Genomic DNA, 19,934 nt, shown 5'->3' on the forward strand with positions numbered 1-19,934 from the left:
TGAGAACCTATTTTATTTATGGTCAGTTTTAGTGGTTCGAGTGTTGCGTTCAGAGCCAGACTTTGAGGGCCAGAGTTTGAATTGTCAGAATCAGAGCTTGAGCGCGGGCCGTTTGTTTCTGTTTCGCCTGTCGACTTTTCGTACAACGACATATCAATGAATAACCCAACCGGCAGACCGACAGAATACTGACCGACAATTGGCGTTTCCACAATTTTGTTGCCCGATGTGTTCGAAAAACTGTTTTGTCGAACTACAGTTTGCTTTTCCGTTTGAGAAAACCAAATAAAACAAAAAAACCAAGAAGCAGACCGTTTAAAGTTAAAAAGTACAGAAAACTGACCGACCGTGCTCCAGAGTACATGCACGGAAAATCAAACACACAAAAAAACATAAAACTTGATAAAACATAAAAAAATACAAAAACACGTTACAAAACCTAAGAAAACATAAAAAATGTAAGAAATTCAAAAATTTTAAGACATGTGTGTGCTACCCACAAATATATTTTGCGGCATTGTAGCGCACGTTGCGTTGGTAGGCGCGATACAGGTAGTAAGCTGGCCGCTGAGTGTAGAAAGATCAATAATATTATTATATAGAAATTAATTTTGTTTTATAAATGTTTTTTATGGAAGATTGATTTCTAGTTATTTCTGCATTTTCGAAAATTGCCATGTTTTCCCGCTTGCCAGTCGCAAAATGGCACATGCCATTGCCGGTGGCAACTGCCAGTGGCAGGTGCCACTGCCACCTTTTACACCCTGCCTTTTAAGCTACTGCATAATCACGTGTCCCACAGGTAAGAAAGGGTTGACTAACGAACAGTGTAACGCACCGTGTCGATTATCTTAGTGTAGACATACGTTCTGTGGAGTACAGAACCCAGTAAATAAAAAGCAGAAAATTACGCTAATTCCTGCACGTATCCTTTTCCGATTAACTTCAAGGAAATGGCAATAGGTACGCCCTTTCACTCCCGTTATCTAGAGGCATCCCCTTTCGCACCCAATTAGACTAGAGGAGCCCTTTTTCGATTAATTAATCCCTGCATCCCGTCGCGTGCGAAACCAATAGGCATCCATTACTGTCCCTTACTACGTATTAAGGTCGAATTTTCTTGACCTTAGAGAAGTTTCCGGTTGTGCAGCGACAGTTGACTGGCACAACTGCCCGAATTGAAGAATGCGGGCTAATGGTCTGCCCTTGAAATTGCGGAAGGACAAATGCCAGAGAACGCAATATTCACCAAAGCTCCCCTTCAATGTGCCTGGCTGGCAGAAAAACTGAAATCTTGTTGAGATGCCCAAAACGCACCGAAAACAGACCAGCGAACGGGCAAACCGCCCAGAAGAGCAATATTGTCGTGCGCGCGGAAGATGCCGTGCGCATTCGATCTCTGCTGGCCGATCTTCCAAACCGACCCATTGGGAACCAAGAAAACTGTCCAAAAAATCTTCATCAGTCCTCTGGGGAAAAAATTGAAAAATAGGTGCCTACAGCCCGCGGAAAAAAAACGAGGAACGAGAATTATCGAATAAAAAAGGGTGCCTACATATACAGGGTGCACACGTCAAGTTGTCACCAAAATTTAATTGATTTATTAAAAATTTCCGACAATTTCTAGAACTGTTTTTTTAATTTTATCATGATCAGAATTTTTCTCCTGCATCATTTGAATCCAAGATTGCCAACAAGTAAGCGTTTTCTGACAAGTTAGATCAGAAAACTCGAACGCCACCTGCTTCAGAATGCGTCCCGACCCGTCTACCGTGGTCACCTTCCGTTCGCCCAAAATTTGTTTAAAAATCGAGGTCATCCCTTAGGTAATCGGTGACAAGGCAAGACTGTTTAACATCCAATACTGTCTTGGGATGTATATCATCTGATTCTCACCGAGCCCCTGTGAGGTCAGTACCGCGACTTAGAAATTAGCACTGCCAAAATGGGGGAAGACGCCCATCTAGCGATCCCCACACAAACGAGGAATGTCGTCCCTAATCATCTTTGGCAGAATATGATTACGGACATATGTGGCATCAGTTTAACGTTTGCTGTCGACCAGGTAAACGCGACTCATTCCGTTCCAGCGGATCCCCGTTGGGCACATCATTTTTGTTGACAAACGCTTTGTTGATTTTTTCTTCCGTGCGTCGGTGGTTCACAGTAAATCAGCAATGTGATGTGTATCCCTTTTCACTTTAAAATCGTTTAGAATGATCCCCTCCGAACATTTTTTAACGATTATTCAAACACCTAAAGGTTACCGGTATTTACGGAAAAATGTTCTCCGCTCGTACCGTATAGCATTATAAAAGCCTGACAATCTTCAACAAAAATTCTTTATAAATGGAGTAATGGTTCCATTGCGTTGGTTCTCTTCTCCAACGCTTACTCAATGTATTTTGAGCTTACCAAAACTAATTTTATGAGTAGGAAGTGTTTTCCTGTTTTTCTGATAAGATGATTATACTGACCGAAAACGCGCCACGAGAGATCTCCCTTTGGACCTAGTTTTTGACATCAGTTTCAAAGCCATCGGTCAGAAACTAGCTTCAGTAGACGCAGAATTAAATTCTGTACAAGAAACGAACAATCTAACTGGAGTATGTGAACTTTTTCTAATTTTTAAAAATGAATTTTCGTAATGGTGACAACTGGGCGTGTGCGCCCTGTATATGGAACGTTTCGTACCAAAGAAAAAACTGAAACGTTTTTTTCCTTCTTGTAGTCACTGTAGTCATCCGTAGACAACCTGTAGACTCCCTGTAGACAACCTGTATACATCCTAAGAAAACCTAAGAAACCAGGTGACTACAGTATGTCTACAGTGGTGTCTACGGGCAGTCTACAAGTGACTACCGGTGTATACTGCAGAACATCCAGCTGAACCTAAGAAAGCCTGCCTGTATACACCGGTAGACACCCTGTAGACAACCTGTAGACACCCTGTAAACATCCAAAAAAGCCTGAGAAACCAGGTGACCACAGTGTCTACAGTGGTGTCTACGGGCTGTCTACAGATGACTACGGTGTATACAGGCAGAGTATCGAGCTGAACCTAAAAAGGGCTGCCTGTATACAGCGGTAGACATCCGTAGACAACCTGTAGACACCGTTGTAGACACGCGGTATACATCCTAAGAAACCAGGTGACTACCGATAGTTCTACAGGGTGTCTACAGCATGTATACAGATGTCTACTGTGACTACAAGGAGCGAAAAAACGATTCACTTTTTTTCTTTGGTACGAAACGTTCCACAGGTGTGTCCAGTGAGGAAAATCGCTAATTAAGTGAGTGAGTTACCGAGCTACCATTGCTGTCCAGTGAGCAAAATCGCTAATTAAGTGAGTGAGTAACCGAGCTACCACCACTATCCAGTGCTCAAAGTCTCTACGTGAATGAGTAACCGAGCTTCTGTTGATTCTGGCCGTGGATCACAAGAAACGTGGAGGCAAAGCCGCAGCTGTTTCTTGTATAATATATTATTAAATTTGATTTTCGTAGGGTGTACATGTAACGTATTGTAAGATTTGAGCAAAAATACTAAAATACTACCGAGCTGCACTGTTCGGGATTTTGCCAAACGCAAAGAAGGCCATGTAATTTGGGTAAAAGCTGCAAATATACGTTGTGTAACTTGTGTATTAGTTTTAATTCAGGATTGGCGTGGTTGCACCGTGATGAGAGCCGTCTGCACAATCCACTCGTGCAAACCGGCATGCGGCCGGAACCAGCACTCCGCCTGACCTCTGTCATTGGCGACGGTGAGATGCGGAACGAAGTAAGTGAGGGAGACCGGACTAACGAAGGCACGATTGAGGAACTTGGCCGATTCATAAGCTTCCACATTCTCTGCGGGGAGCGGCCGTGAGGATGGCCGAACCGAGTAGGGCGCTTCCGCCGGCAGAGTCAGCAATCGGCCCTTGTGGCGCACCATCACATGGTTCAGGGTAAAATTATTCTTGACCGCTTCCGGAGACAGTGGCAGACGCAGCTGGCAGGTCAGCGTCAAAGTGTCGCCTTCGGTGAGCAGTTGGTTGGGCATCGGAGTGTGGAAAACCTAAAATAATCCAAAAAGCCTACGAAAACCAAAGAAAACTGAGAAAACCTAAGAACATCGAAAGGTATATAAGAAAATCTAAGCAAACCTAAGAAAACCAAGGAAATATTAAAAAACAGAGAAAGCGAAAAAACCTAAGATGTAATCACAAGAACAATTAGAAATCTAAGGAAGCTAAAAATCTAAAAAACTTAAGAAACGTAAAGATACAAGAAAATAAAAATATATCGACAAATGTGAAAATCTTTGGAAATCTACAAAATATAAGAATAAATACGAAATTAAGGATAAATGTAGACTAATAAAAAATTCTAAGAAAGTCTGCAAAACCTACAAAACCATAGAAAGCTAAAAAGTTTAGAAAACTTGAAAAACTTGAGAAATAAGAAATCAAGAAACATTCTTAAAAATCTAAGATTTAAGAGCCATGAGAAAACCAGAAATCTGAAAAACCGAAGAAAATCATGGAACGCTAAGAAATATCGAACGCTAAAAATCGTACTCGTAAGAAGTTTCAAAATTTATACACGCAACCAAAAGTAAAATTAAAAAGACTTATCTGTAGGTAGCCCTTATTTTTGGATTGAAAAAAGTGGAAATCGGGCTGTACATAATTCCGCGGTTGTTTAAAAATTTAACAACAAAAGCAAACACAGTGTGCAACAGGAACACTTCCAATGCGCATAAATCGCAAGCAATGGGTTCGAATTTCGAACAGAGAAGCGCTAGCTTGCGAGAATATGCATTTAAACGAAACTTTCAACTTATGTTAATGATTAATCCAACACTAAATCTGACAAACCTGGCTGGCGCGCGTGACCTTTGGCAGCAGCGAGTAGCGTTTAATGGGGAGGTTGTTGACCGTGTCCAGGCAGGTCACCGCGCCGCTGGCCAGGAAAGAGACATTGCGAATATGGAAGAACAAGACATTGTACAGGTGGCTGAAGGAATACTCTTGCCCGTCCTCCACCGGCACCGGCTGGCCGCGCTCGAAGACGACACGCTCCCGGTGCAGCCAGGACACTTCGTGCCAGTCTTTGCCGTGTGGCAGCTGACAAACGAGCGTCACGTTGTCCCCCAGGGGTGGTCGCTCCAGCCCTTCTGGGGAGTATGCCCCTTCCCCACGGTGATCAAACTGCAAGACCACCAGATCGTCCTGCCGCGGCTGGCGCAGTCCTTCCTCCATGATTTTACTCACTGTTAAGAATTTGCCAATGTATAATAACTGAAAACCAAGCTTTTTCAGCTTTTTTTCCTCAAGCCGTTGAATCAAAAGTTTTTACAGTTATTGTAAAGTCACACGATGGTCTGATCAATGTGTTGAATCCACCCGTTAGGCCTAACGGCGGGCCCCAGTAAAGGTTTGTTAACTGTTGGCAGGCTGTTGCTAATTGATACAAAGTACTTTAACTGTAGCACTCGGTGCAAATTAATGTAGCTGCCTTGAGCTGCACCACAGAGTCTAGCTTACAGTTACCGTACATCAAATTAATGCACAATAACACAAACTGCTCCATGTCAGATGTAACGTATGCGATGCCCGACAGGATGAAGGCAAAGGGTGAGCCTGACAGTGATGGAACTTCATCGGTAGGGTTTAAAATCTGGCCCTGGTGCCTGCCAATGGCATTGTCAGTGGTATGGCACACAATAAAACAAAATCTGGAGGATGCCAGATAAAATGGGATACTGCGCCCAAGGCGGTTTAAAAATATCTGTATTGTTGGTTTTCCTTTTGAGGAGCTCGCTTTTAAAAGCTTGCATTAACTTCCTTATAATTATACCGCTTTCCAGTTTTCATTTATACTACATGCTACGAATGTACCTGAGTGGAGGCGGAAATACTTACCTTTACAACTACCAATTGCACAACCGTTTAAAGTCTGTACAAGAACTAGAGCCCTGCGCGAGCGTCAAATGTTTGGCTCACGCTCGCTCGTGTCATTTTAACTATTGTAAAATTTTTCTCAGCTCGCTCGTGCTGAATCGTCTGCTCGCTCGCTCGGCTCGTGTCCAGATTTCTTATTGCTCGGATCGCTCGGCTCGTAGACAATTTCAAATTTTTCTGCTCAGACCGCTCGCGAGCAAAAGTTATATGCGGATTAATTGTACAAACGTACTTTGGTATTTTTATGGCAGCACCGCTGCATGAATTTAAACCAGTTTATTTCGCGCGAAGCCAACGCGCATTTTTACAGGAAAATCGCCAGAAATTATGTAAAAAATAGTACGAGACAGCTTATTTCGCGCGAAGCGCGAAGTCAACGCCCATTTTTGAAAGTAAATCGTTAGAAATTCTATAAAAAATATTACGGGACAGAAAGCAGTGCTCAGCTCGCTCGTGAACTCTGGCTGCCGCTCGCTCGGCTCGCTGGCCCATCGATAAACGACCGCTCGGCTCGACTCGGCTCGCGCCAGCAGCGGTAAAAGCTCGCTCATTCGGCTCGCGAGCCGCGAGCGCTCACGAGCCGAGCCGAGGCTCGGCGCGCGCGCAGGGCTCTAAGTCAAGAACCTTACAAGTGCTGCGCGCATCACTAAATTTCATGTCCTCAGTCCTCAGAACATAAAAATGCAAAGCCGAAAACTGCCGGTCATTAAGAAAAATGTCAAAAGTAATACCTAAACGCTGGCATTTTTGTACAGCATAATTTGACATAACAAGCGATCAGTTGGAACCAACGGAGTACCTAAAGGATAATATGTCTTGCCCGTTTTGCATAACGCTTGTCGTAGCGGTATTAAAGGCCTTAGAAGAGCGCGATTTGAATTACATGTATTTCTCTGTTCTCAACGCAGTTCCTTATCATCAGCCGGCAACCAGCAGCGTTGCATAGCTCATTGCGCAGAGAGACACAACATGAGTACGAGTAGCTGTTATTTTTACCGCACCGCATCCATGAGAACAATGCCGGAACTTCAGCGTAGCAAAATGGCGTATAGGCGAATCGCTGCAAAAGTTGCATTCCCCAAAGGATAATCAACGAGAGTAGTAAGACTCGTGGTTTATTACGATATCTGCTAACCTATTTTGCTGCATGTGGTTTACTGTACTTTCATGAAATCTGCTGTAGCAATCCATAATAGCATTTTGTCGTATATAACAAACTAAAATTACTAGTAATCGAGCTGACAGTCCCTTTTTCTACAAGACAAGAAAGGTCCCATGCAAATGGTTCAGTGTTCAGTTGCTGGCGGTGGCTGACGTACGGGCAACACATTTTCATGATATATATATGGCCGCAGGTGACCTCGCTTCGTGCCGGTGGAATATTTTTATTTTGTTTTGTGCACATGAAGCAGAACTTTACTACGGTCTAATGGAATTTGCAGACAGGAGCTTAAAGCAAAGAAATCGAACTGCAATTTCCTGTTTTTACTGACCTTTCTTTATGTTTTCTCACTTGATTTTCGATGCTTGAATAAATCTTGCTGCGGCTGCGAATTATACGTTCTGGCGGTTGCCATATTTTACTGCGCGCCAAAAATCAGATGCACCAGGTTTTATCGCTTGCCATGTGACTGGCAATGCCATTGGCAGGCACCACTCCGCACCAGTGCCAGGGTTTACACCGTACAAGCGGCTGTATTACAGAATTACTGGAGTATAAGCAGTACTTCAAGATTCTCGACGATACCGAACCCTTTCGGCAGGGGGTAAAACATGGCAGTGGCACTTGCAGTGGCACTGCCAATGGTATGGCGAGCGATAAAAGCTGGAGACTGTGGCAACTGCAAGCGATAAAAGCTGGCAGATGCCACGTAAAATGTGGCACCACGTACTGTATAAGAAGAAGATTCGGAATGCTTGGTCAACTTTATAATTTTTGAGCATGTGTCAGCAACGAATCTATCATGTGCAGCGATAACAGCACTGGCATTGCACGAAAGTGCATGAGTAATTGAGTATTAACGAGTTAAAGCTGGAACAAAAATTTCAAAAGGTATTTTGACGTCTGCAAAAAGCTCTACAATAAATAAGATGGTAAGGCATGTTAAAAATGCGATCGCCACACATTCGTTGAAGGCGTGCCTCTGGAACAGGCTTTGTGGTTGAATGTGGCGTTAGTTATTATTTATTATATATACAATCCTAACTCCGCCGTTTCTTTTTCTCCCTTTTCCTCCAACACTGTCCGGCGCAGAATTTCGTTCGATAGCTTAAAAAACGGCTAAAATCCTGTAGTTTGTCCCTACAACTTTAGTTTTTCGATCTTCTTTTCCTTCGAATTACGAAACATGGCCAAAACGAATTTCGCTGATTGGCTCATCAGAAAGTATTTATTAGTGGATAATGTGGATTGGCGGAAATGCGTATATTTTCGAACGGAAACTGCTGACACAGCGTGGCAAACTGGGACATAAAAACTGCGGTACATCAGTAATCAGTAAAATTTAATACTCTTGTTTGTCGAAATTTCGTAATTGGCAGAGCGATAATGCAGTATGATTTCTTTGGCGGAAAGAAGAAAGGGAACCAGTATAGCGCAAATAACTGTACGGCAACGGATTACGTATAAACTACTAGGGAAGTGCACCGCTTTTTGCTAGCACTATTAGACCGAAGCGAAGCCGAAAACAGAGTTTTGCACAAAAATGCTTAGGTTATTTGATATGTGGTTTTATATGCAATAGCCATCAAAATAAAATAACAAAAAATTGCAAGCGCTGGCACTCTACTGATTAATCGAAGAGTGGTGTTTCGGTACTCTTCCATTTCTCCATGAAGTCATTTCAGCACATGTAATAAATTTCATTATGCGGACATTCACTCGCGGCATCAGGCTGGACTTTCGTTATACCGTTGTTGCTTATATGATTCCGTAAAGGCGTAAACTAGATAATAGTTCTATCGATAATTTTATCAACTAATTCTTTTAGCAGAAATGTTTTTCCTTTAATACAAAACAAAGCTCTGTACTCAGTATTGAAAACAAAAAAGTAATACTTAGAATTAATAAGGAATAATATATCTACTATTAGAAATAAACAAACTATAATAATAATGAATAATAATACTGATAATAATGAAAATCAGTATTTATAATAATTGCCTCGAAAACCGATTGCTCAGTTAGCACGCGTGATCACCAAATGCAAAATACATGTCAAATTAAAAACATTTTAGCAAGTGGACGCACTTACTCATTGTTTCAGACGGAAATTTCGGCATTCTGATGGCTTTTTAAAATAAAGTCAATTCGGCAAGAGAAAGTTTAGCATGCGGACCGAGCAGCAATAACTCATGTTTCAAACGGGAATTTCGGCATTCTACGAGTAGTGGTTTTGTAAAATAAAATTAATTCGGCAAGGGAAATTGTAGCATGCGGACACAGCAGCACAAAATTTTGGCCGGTTGAACAGAGTTAAGGATTTTCGCCGGCTAGAAAAAGAGGGAGGGGTTTTCGACGGTAAGCACGGGGGCAGGGATTTTCGCCGGTTAGACAGAGGGTAGGGATTTTCGCCGGTCAAGCACAGGGGCAGGGATTTTCGCTGGTTAGACAGATGGGTAGAGGTTTTCCCCGGTAAAACAGAGGGGTAGGGGTTTTTGCCGGTCAGACACAAGGGTAAGGGTTTTCGCCGGATAGACAGAGGGGTAGGAATTTCCGCCGGTTAGACAAAGGGACAGAGATTTTCGACGGTTAGACAGAGGGGTAGGAGTTTTCGCCGGTCAGACACAAGAGTAAGGATTTTCGCCGGTCAAACAAAGGGGCAAGGATTTTCGCCGATTAGACTGAGAGGTAGTAGTTCATCATATTACCGTAAAGTTTGCTAATTAATAATTCTATAATCATTATTAACAATTATAATAATAAACCAATAATCCAAATTCATTTCTACATTTTCCCGACCGAGGCCGGAGGCCGAGGTTGGGCTTGTATATACAAAGCTGACTTCGCCGGTTTTTTTCTCCCTTTTCCTCCAAAACCGTTCGGCGCTGAATTTCGCTCGATAGCTTAAAAAACGGCTAAAATCCTGTAGTTTGTCCCTACAACTTTAGTTTTTCAAATTTCAACTTCGAATTACGAAACATGACTAAAACGAATTTCGCTGATTGGCTAATCCTAAAATAATTATTAGCGGATTGGCTGAAATGCGTGTATTTCTGACCGGAAACTGTTGACACAGCATAGCTATATAACTGGGGTATAAAAACTGCGGTACATTAGTAATGAGTAAAATTTAATACTCCTGTTTGTCGAAATTTTGTAATTGGCAGAGCGATAGTACATTATCATTTTTTTGGCGGAAAGAGGAAAGGGCAACATTATAACGTGATTATCTGTATGGCAATGGGTAACTTACGTAGAATCGCAAAAATCATTATTGTGTATCAGAGTTTGGTAGACAGTTACTTCGAAGTTCCAGACACCAAATTTCATAAAATTAATTGCGTAATTTTCCTGCTTATTTGTACAGTGGCTTCGATTTTTGCACGTGAAATTCTTATCATTAACAATTCGCGGTATGCTAGTGATTATTAGTAGAAGAAGAGTTATTTGTTGAATGAATTACTATTATTATGGATTATTAATTAGATAATTACACTACTGATTATTAGAAGAGTGGTGTTTCGGTGCTCTTCTATTTCCCCATAAATTCATTTCAGCACAATAAATAAATTTCATTATGCGGACATTCACTCGCTGCATCAGGTTGGACTTTCGCCATACCATTGTTGCTTATACGGTTCCGTAAACTAATAGTTTTATCGATAATTTTAATAACCAGTACTTTTAACAGAAATATTATTCCTATAACACAAAATGAAGTTCTGCACTCAGTTTTGAAAAGAAAAAAGTAATATTTAAAAATAAGGAATAATAAATATTGCTATCAGAAATAAACAAATAACAATAATGATTAATAATATTGATAATAATAAAATGTCATTATACTAATTGCTATTAATTGGCTGAAAAACCGATTGCTCAGTTAACACGCGTGATCACCAAATAAAAATAAACCACGTCAGATTAAAAGGGCAGGGTTTTTCGCCGGTCAGACACAAGGGTAAGGATTTTCGCCGGTTAGAAACAGGGGTAGCAATTTCCTCCGGTTAGACCGAGGGTAAGGATTTTCGCCGGATATACAGAAGGGTAGTAGTTCGTCATATTACAGACTTTACAGTAAAGTTTGCTAATCAATAATTCCATAATCATTATTAACAATTATAGAATAAAACAATAATCAAAATTCAATCCCCGACTGAGGCCGGAGGCCGAGGTTGGGCTTGTACGTACAAGCCGTAAGTACAGCAATTACGTACTTGCACGGTAGACGATGCAACAGAATGAACATAATACTTACTAATAGTTACTAAGACCTTGGTTTAACCCTTAGCAGAAATAATCTAAGAGACTACAGAGTATGCTTACAAGAAGTTCAATTACATGATTTCTACCGGTGACGGTGAGTGTGTTAGCAAAAAGCAAACGTCTCATACTATATGTCTGAGTACAATGGACTTCATAGATCTGGCTACACTTAAAGCCGATCGCGCCATGCATAAATAAGGGTGGGAACTGGGAATGTCACTGTATGTCTAACCACTTTGTGCAGTCCACTGTAAAGCGACCAACTGTCGTTACTACTGTGCTAATCATTATTATGGTCATGGTGCCCTTGTTACAGTATATCCTCCATACGTCAAATATATTTACGCGTTCTTTAACTGTTTTCAGAAAAATGTAAAGTCATATAAAATTTCTATTTTGTACCTGTTGTGAATTTCTGAATAATAATATATCCAGCGGCAGCGGGTAAATAGCAACCATAGCATTTCGCGGGCGCTCGATACGGAAAGTGCTCTACAGTATTTAGCTTACCTTTTGTAATCGGTTAATGTTACGCAGCGTGCAACTAAAATCATAAATACCATAGCTAAATATAAATTCATAATAACGACGTTAAACCCTAGATGTAGTGCATTTGCCGCTAATAATATGCAGTTAAGGAAATATCGCGCTAACTGACTGAATATAATTCGCAAGTATCTGCTCAGAATTTATTGGTTATAGAAACCCAGCCAAGCGCTCGGTTCGCTGGTTCTTACGACAAAAGTGTTCGGTTACACGTTTCTCACTTACATCTTTCCTTTTGAGATGGACTGCAACATCCACATAGCTGAATGGCTGTCCACAGCAGAACCACATACTTGCTTGTCGCCATATGATGAGCGAAATAATGCTGTTGACTGGTAACTGCACAGCCAATCTGAACCGTTCAACGAGTGACGAATAAAATTAATTTTCTCGGATGAACCGTCCCCGTAACTGTAGAGAAACAGGGAGATCTGGTCTTGATATTTTTATAAACGTCGTTAATAATTTATAGCAATAGTAGTTATTATTATAATTATTCGTTGCCTAGGCGACAATTTAGCTGCTGCCTGTAAATTTTCTAGTGATACTGGTAGGTCAACAAAGCATTCCCATAGCACAGATCATGGCACATAGGCCGACTCCACATTAAATTTTAGAAAAATCGTTTTTTTGGAGAAAGTTAGTATAAGTCCATAGTGCACTTAAAGAAATGATTACATCTGCTGTGGTCAAGCTGGGTGCGACGAAAAACATTTGGAACTACAGATATGTACATTTTACTGCAGTGCTGAAGTACTGAGCTTCAGTGTAGTGCTGCAGCACAGCATAAGCGCTATTTTCTCATTTTTCCGCCCCAAAACTTGCAGTGAAAGTTAAAGAATCCTATCATATCATGGAGCTCTGAAATCTACAAAATTTACAAAAACTTTGATAAAGGAACCAATTTTACGCCCGTTCTGTGACACTATAGATATACGATTCCAGGAAATTAAATATCCGTAGTTAATTTCCTGGAATCGTATAGTGTCACAGAACGGGCATAAAACTGGTTCCTTTATCAAAGTTTTGTGTAAATAAAAAAAGGTAAATTAAAATTAAAAAACTTGTACTGAAAAAAAGTTGACTGTAAATTACCACGAAGTCAAAGGGCATACCGTATGTACTAGCTTCAAACGATTCTGCCTCTCATGAAAGTAACTGACAAAAAAACCAATGCTCTATAGTGCGTATGTGCAGTATTTACTTGGTATTTCCTCGACATAAAATTATATTTGGCGCGCCTGTCTTAACGCAGCAGATAAAACTATTTTTCCATGTATATTGCGTAAGTACGAGTATACTACCTTTCCGACAAAGATTATATTTTTCTGATTTAGGAGCCCGCATATGTGCCCCGGTTGGTCTGCTAATCTGTGTTGGCAAGACCGAATTGAGTACGATTACTGTATTAAATTTTATTGTCTGTACGGTATTTATTGCCCGCATAAGTACGGTAGTTGTTAGATGTTTGTAGTGGGAATTCAATGCCGCATTATGCACCGTCTCCGGTGTTCATAGTTCATATTGCCCTGTTGCCCACATCCGGCACATTAAAATACTGCAAAGAGAATTGTGGAACCCAAACCTCGTCAACTTATAAAAAGACTTTAGTTTATACATACGTACAGTACTTGGCGTTTTTTAGGTCATCTACACTAGCTGTAGAAGTATTTAACGGTAGTTTTTTAACTGTAGCTGAATTACGTATTTACCTAACTCTAATCACTTCACTGCCAGGCTAAACTGTAAGTCTGGCAGTTACATAAATGTTGCACAGCAAATTAACAAGACAATGTCCTATGTACTGTACCGACCTACCAGTTTACAGCATGCCAAACTCATGGCAACTACGCGGGCACCGGCAGGTGCACGTAGGCACCTACGTCATAGTGTAAGTCATAAAAAATACATGGTGATCTACGCTTCCTGCGCAAGAGCACGTGAATTGTAAATAAAACTAATTGTTTTTCAAAAACGGCCCACTTTATTGGTAAAGGGATGCCAATAAATCACCGCGCTAATGCAGTCTGCGCATGGCGTTTCGTCAACTGGCGGCCTGCAGTGCACCGCAGACATGCAGCCAGCGTGCGGTTGGGTGTGCTTCGATTGTAACAGATAGCAGTGATAATAACTAAAGTCGTATTCCAGGAAACCGTGCGTGATTTTACTTGTTAGACCGGTTACTTCTGGTTTTACTATTACTTCTGGTTTTCGAAGTTCGTGCCTTGTTCTGCGCCGGTCACGGCATTACCGAGTTAACGTGACCGCATTAACCGCCAATTGTTCTCGGTTTAGTGGATTACTGCGCTTACTACACCAATAACTTAAAACAATTTTTTATAACTGTCAAACGATGATAACAACCCATAACAATAGGCAACAGCCGAATAATGACACTTAAACAGAAGAATGATTGTATTATCCTTAATATGAACGCAATACGTACATGCCACATGCGTATGGAAGCTGTTGCGCACAGCTATTCCGCAATCTGGTTTTCTAGTGCATCGTTTTCTTGTGGTGCATGTAGAAGTTGTTCCTCCAGTTGTTGTTGCTGTTGTTGTTGCTGATGCTGCTGTTGTTGTTGTTGTTGTTGTCGTCGGAGCTGCTTTCGCAGGGTAGCGGTGACCCTACATTGTCGGATCCATTTTGGGATAAGTTTGTCACATACCTTGGTGAACAGAAACGTGGCAACTGATGTTGCAATATGTGATAAAATGCGATTTCTGGTATCGGATTCCTCAAGAAAAACGCTGTAATAGTTTGCGCTTGCTGTGGCAGCGGTGCCATTTGCAGCTGCCCAGCTAGTACAGTTATCCATCTGCATGGTAGTTTACTGTAACTAATGCAAAAGCTTAAAAAAAATTAGTCGTGTAGTTTAGCTTCCCAGATCAACAGAAAACGCATCGTTCAAAAACAGAGCGAGCTTAGTTTTTGCAAGCGTTTTATTTGCGTTTTTATATGCGCCTTGACTGGCGAGTATTTTGTTTCAGTGACAGATTGACAGTGAATTACATATACAGCAGTTCTGGAGTTGTTAGTAAAAACAGGTATTCTAAATTGATTTATTCGGGTTCGAAAGGATTAGAGCCACAGATTTTATTGAATCTTCGCCGAATTGTAGCCGGCTTGGCTACTCAAGATACAATCAATCAATGAATCAATGGTTCTTAATTTCTTGGTGCTTCTTGGAAATATTAAGACCAAGACATGTTTTTCTCGCTTAAAACCAGATTCTTGTTTTTCTTAGTTCTGCAGCCATGATCATTAAAGCCGTCATAAATGCAATTGCAATTGTGATTAAAGCCATGACGATCAAAGCCATGATGATTAAAGCCATCACAAATATTCCATGATGATGCCCCGATGACCTACCAACGCGTTGGTAGGTTAACCTACCAACGCCGGGTACCAGAAGGGAAAGGAATACTGGCTTGAAAATTGGTAATCCTCGACCAAAGAATTCAATTAAGAAAAATTATTTTTTGTTGAATTTTTGTGACCATAGGTCAAGCAGGACGCTATGATGCCAAAATGGCACGCATGGGAACTGAGCCAATTGGCACTGTATAGTTTTACTCTAATAACAATTCACAAAAATATCGTACACGAGCATAGTTTAGCTTAAGTGAAACACCTCGAAGAGCGCTATTCAGTTAGGTAATTCAAATGGTAAGCAGGATGACCAGTGGTCAGCAGAATGAAAAATGTTTAAAACTGCCGATCATATCTGGCAAACCACAAACATGATATAAAGTGGTCAGTATATCACGAAAAACAGATAGAAACGCTTATGATCAAGGAAACATCGGTTAGCACTATGCAAGCACAAAAACGTTGTCTATGAGGAAACGCGCGAAGTATATCAAACAGCATTTTACTTTGACCAGCGCTCAGTTTGATCCTGCTTGATACATAAATGCATACAGCTATCTCAGTTCGCTGTGCTGGACTGTGGCTGTCATGGACTGGCGTTGTCAGAGACAACGCCAGACGCTGGGCAGTAGTGTAGAGGACCCTTTCGCTATGCAATCTTGATGGAGACAGAATTTACGTTAATGTAAGTACCTTTATTATGGCGATAATGTTAAACCTATTGTAATGCTTACTGTTTTTCTAATTATTAAGTATTAATTAGACGCAACGAAAATCGGCGAGGCTTATTTACCCTAACATAGAAAGCAGCTAAGTCAGCTGCAGAAATGGACACTCTTTGTGTACTGACCGGAAGTTTCCGGATATGTATTAACTGCTTTTGGATTAGTTAACAGAAAATGCATTTAATGTGTGCACTCGTAAAGTGCTTAAGAGTATATAAATTAAAAGAACTGAGGTGCCATTACACAATTCCCGTCATTACAAAAGTTGTGATACGGCAAGGCTACAAGGTGGTTGTTAATCCGGCAGTTACGCTTGTTCATGCACTGATATAGCATCGTCAGCGACACCCAAATGCGAACTTTTTTATTTTTTAATTGCACATTTTTTTAGTAAAAGTACACGCCCTAATACAGGTAGTGTTACGCACTTACGGGAATGCCGAAAACAATTGTTAGTGCGTATGTCTGTGCCTAGTTTTCTTAATTTTCGGGCTTATTTCCAATAAGGCGATTTTCGAGATTTTTTCACCTTGAGTGACCACTGGTCACTTTGATGGCCACTGAATTACGACCACTAAAAAAGGGTTAAATTAGTGAGATTTTTTAATTGTACGTGCAATTTTTCATCTTGATTCGATGTTTTTATACAGAATTTCAAACTTCTGGCACTAAATAGTACCAAACCCATGCGTGCCAAAACTGGCACAGATTTCTAGAATGGAGTGGCATTAACTGCTGATCGCGCGACATGCCTTGTAACATGTTTTCACTGATGTGTAATTAAAAGAAAAGCGGCACTGTTGAAATTTGTATGGACCGGTTCTCTTGCATTGTAGGCGGCCCAGTTTACTTAGTTAAAAGGCAGACACCGGCAAAGTAAATTGTTAGACGGCTGTGCGACCCACACATAACAAACTATATTGTAGCCGTAGATCAACATTAGATTGTACCGCTAGTGGGAGCGTTAATTGCCTTTCTCTACTAGTGAAATGGCGTAAAAACCAAGCAACACATTGACTGCGAAAGCTTAGACTGTATATTTAAGAAAATTAAGAATTTCCAGATTTTGCATGACTTCCGGTACAAGAGATTCAGCAGCGTAGGTCGCATTAATATTTTGCACAGGCGACACAACTACGCTGTTATCAATCTCGGTTGAATCAACGTGAATGCACAGCTGCCGTCCCTTCTGATTTTCGCTCTACCTTTATTGGGACCATCTCCACATCATCCGCTTGAAAATATTGTTCCGTCTTCAATATTTTTCGCAATGCTGCAGTGTTGGCAGCCTTCGAGATCAGGGGGTCGTTAATAGCAGCCAGTGAAGTACTACGGGGACCGCACACAACTTTGCGAAAATTATTATTGTGATTTGTGGGAGCTTTATGAGGATAAGTTATTATGTGAACAGATACAAAAGTTTAATGACACAGTATTAGTATTATGTCATTTCTACCCTTCTAAGTGACGCCTACAGAATTAACAAGCGCTTCTGCCGAGCCAGCAGTTGGGTCACTTGGGTGTACAGGTACCAGACTGTAGGCCACTTTTGTAAGAATTAAACCATTTTCCAGTATGCTAGCATCACTGATTTAAGCGAATAATTATGAGTATAAACAAGAACTTACTATAGCTAGAAGAACTGGGAACCGACTCTTCAGCGGTCGACTACGCCATCACTGTCGCATACAAAAAGCAATGCTGTGTTATTGCTTACCGTAGTCCCACAGACTTTGTTGTCCCTTTTAAAAGATATTCTGAAGTTTCTTTCTCATCAAAAGCTTTCTAATATTTTAACAGATCATATTGGATATATAAACCTTAATTTAGGGGGCTAAAAATAGAAGAGAAGAGAAATCTGCTGAGAAAACTGACGAAAACCGTGAAAAATGCGCATCTGTCACCATGGCAGCCGCCCTCCCGTGTATGCGAGAGTGATGACGTCAAACGGTTCGTTACCAGTCCTTCTCACACTGTAGTAAGTACTTGGTATAAACTGTAAAATAAAGCCAGTTTCAGAATTGTGCGTCCTCCGGACAGTCTTGCAAAAACAACCATGAAGTCACAGTGAATAGGTTATGGAAACACCACTTGCTTTTGTGCGTATGCGGCTCGGCATCAGCAGCTTTTATTCGACTTTTGGACCACATATGGCTAGCTTCACAAGAGGTCAACTGCTTTTGCTTTTGCTGCAGAAAATATGGCAATCACTATACAGTTCCTGTACTAATTTTGTGTGGGTTTAACAAAATGCGTGCTTAGTTAGCACTGGCTGATTGAGAGTGCTTACCTGGACTGAGCTGACCATTTTTATCTTTCGAACTTTAGCCATAATATTTCACAGGCTCTCCGCGTGCGCCAAGGGTTGGCGACAATAATTATCCGCGTGGCATCACTGAAAAAAAGATCTATCATAATATCTATGTTTTTAATAGTATGTCTGGGTTTCTTCGGATGATTAAGCTTGCCGATGCAAGAATCGTTTTCTGCCAGTGGCTACTGGGATCGTGTTTTATAACTTTTATTGTATTACCTATCTACGAACGAAATACTTGTGTTTCGTTTGCCAGTTCTCACTTCTCACCTATAATTGTCACTCGTAAATGGCTTTTCATTATGCGAAATTTAATGACTGTCCCAGCCAGTGCTTCTGAGCACGACGTCGCCGGACCAATACGCAATAAAAGCATCTACAGTACATGGTTGTGGAGTACATAAAATGGTTATTGTAGCAGATATCCAGACCCAGGTAACCCTCTACGAGGGCTACCGATCACTTCGGCCGTTTGCATTTCGGCCGTGCTCATTTCGGCCAAACTTTTTCGGCCGCCGTTCATTTCGGCCGAGGCTCACTTCGGCCGCAGCTCATTTCGGCCGACGCTTATTTTGGTCCAATTTGGGCAAGAAACGCTACTTTTGATGTAAGTACGATTAAATGGTGCCATAGCTTTTCGAATAACCGAAAAATAAGCTAACTATTACTTAAGAATAACCGAAGAATAACCAAAGAAAACCGAAAAAACCTAAGAATAACCTAGGAAAACCTAACAAAACAAAAAAACCTAAGGAGAACTTAAGAAACCTCAGAAAACCTAAGAAAACTAAGAAACCTAAGAAAACCTAAGAAACTTAAGAAATCTAAGAAACATAAGAAACCTAAGAATTCTAAGAATTCTAAGAAATCTGAGAAAACCTAAGAAACCTAAGAAACCTGAGAAACCTAAAATAGTAACCTGGAAAACTTAAAAAAACCTGAGAAAACCGAAGCTAGATTGCGAAAATTAGGAAAACTTGGGAAACTGAAGATGGCCAGTTGTCCTGTTGCCGAAATGAGCGGTGGCCGAAATGAGTGCTGGCCGAAGTGAGCCTCGGCCGAAATGAACGTTGGCCGAAATGAACGCATGCGGCCGAAATGTAACGCGGCCGAAGTGATCGGACGCGCTCTACGAGTACCCGCATTACGTGCGGTTTCTTAGTCAAGGTTATCCGTCTGTCTTCCGACACGTTAGCTTTCAGGAATTGATAAGCACACGGGCTCCTTACAAGCTGACGGTGCGGTCAACCATCTCCCTAATACGCTGTTATCAATATGGCTGCGTTTTTTGCATGGAAGTGGTGCGTTATATCGTTTATCCGCAGAAATACTGTACTTCGCAAACGTCGGATAACAATTATTCTAACGCCGTATATTTGTAATCATACGGCGGAAAAATTTTAGCCACTCCACTCAGTACGGCGATGAGTGCCGGATATGGCCACATTTTCCTGTCACTTCGCTTTCCAGTTGTAGTGATTGCCCGGTGCATGTTAACAGTGAAATGCTTTGCTTCCTTTGGGTACCTTTGAAGTGCAGCTATTAATTTAAATGATTGATGATTGTTTCTGCAGTATTATTTTTACAATGAAT

General features: G+C 41.1%; 1 protein-coding gene across 4 annotated transcripts; it reads right to left on the reverse strand.

Moving 5' to 3' along the window:
* Positions 1 to 3,453: 3,453 nt before the first annotated feature.
* On the reverse strand, positions 3,454 to 18,332 carry LOC129598830 (uncharacterized). Of its 4 annotated transcripts, XM_055496907.1 has the most exons (6): positions 18,318 to 18,332; positions 17,233 to 17,375; positions 12,153 to 12,338; positions 11,892 to 11,925; positions 4,868 to 5,262; positions 3,454 to 4,065 (listed from the first exon to the last, which is right to left on the reverse strand). In XM_055496907.1, the coding sequence occupies exons 5-6, from the start codon at positions 5,249 to 5,251 to the stop codon at positions 3,661 to 3,663; spliced, it is 789 nt and encodes a 262-aa protein (XP_055352882.1). In that variant the 5' UTR covers positions 5,252 to 5,262; positions 11,892 to 11,925; positions 12,153 to 12,338; positions 17,233 to 17,375; positions 18,318 to 18,332; the 3' UTR covers positions 3,454 to 3,660. The 4 variants fall into 4 exon arrangements, with proteins under 4 accessions (XP_055352882.1, XP_055352881.1, XP_055352878.1 ...); XM_055496906.1 differs by lacking the exons at positions 11,892 to 11,925; positions 17,233 to 17,375; positions 18,318 to 18,332 and adding an exon at positions 17,745 to 17,876 and having other exon boundaries at positions 3,456 to 4,065; XM_055496903.1 differs by lacking the exons at positions 11,892 to 11,925; positions 18,318 to 18,332 and having other exon boundaries at positions 3,456 to 4,065.
* Between the last annotated feature and the right edge of the window lie 1,602 nt (positions 18,333 to 19,934).

Source organism: Paramacrobiotus metropolitanus, unplaced genomic scaffold (genome assembly GCF_019649055.1).
Source record: "Paramacrobiotus metropolitanus isolate TYO unplaced genomic scaffold, Prichtersi_v1.0 Parri_scaffold0000130, whole genome shotgun sequence".
In the NCBI taxonomy this organism is placed as follows: domain Eukaryota; kingdom Metazoa; phylum Tardigrada; class Eutardigrada; order Parachela; family Macrobiotidae; genus Paramacrobiotus; species Paramacrobiotus metropolitanus.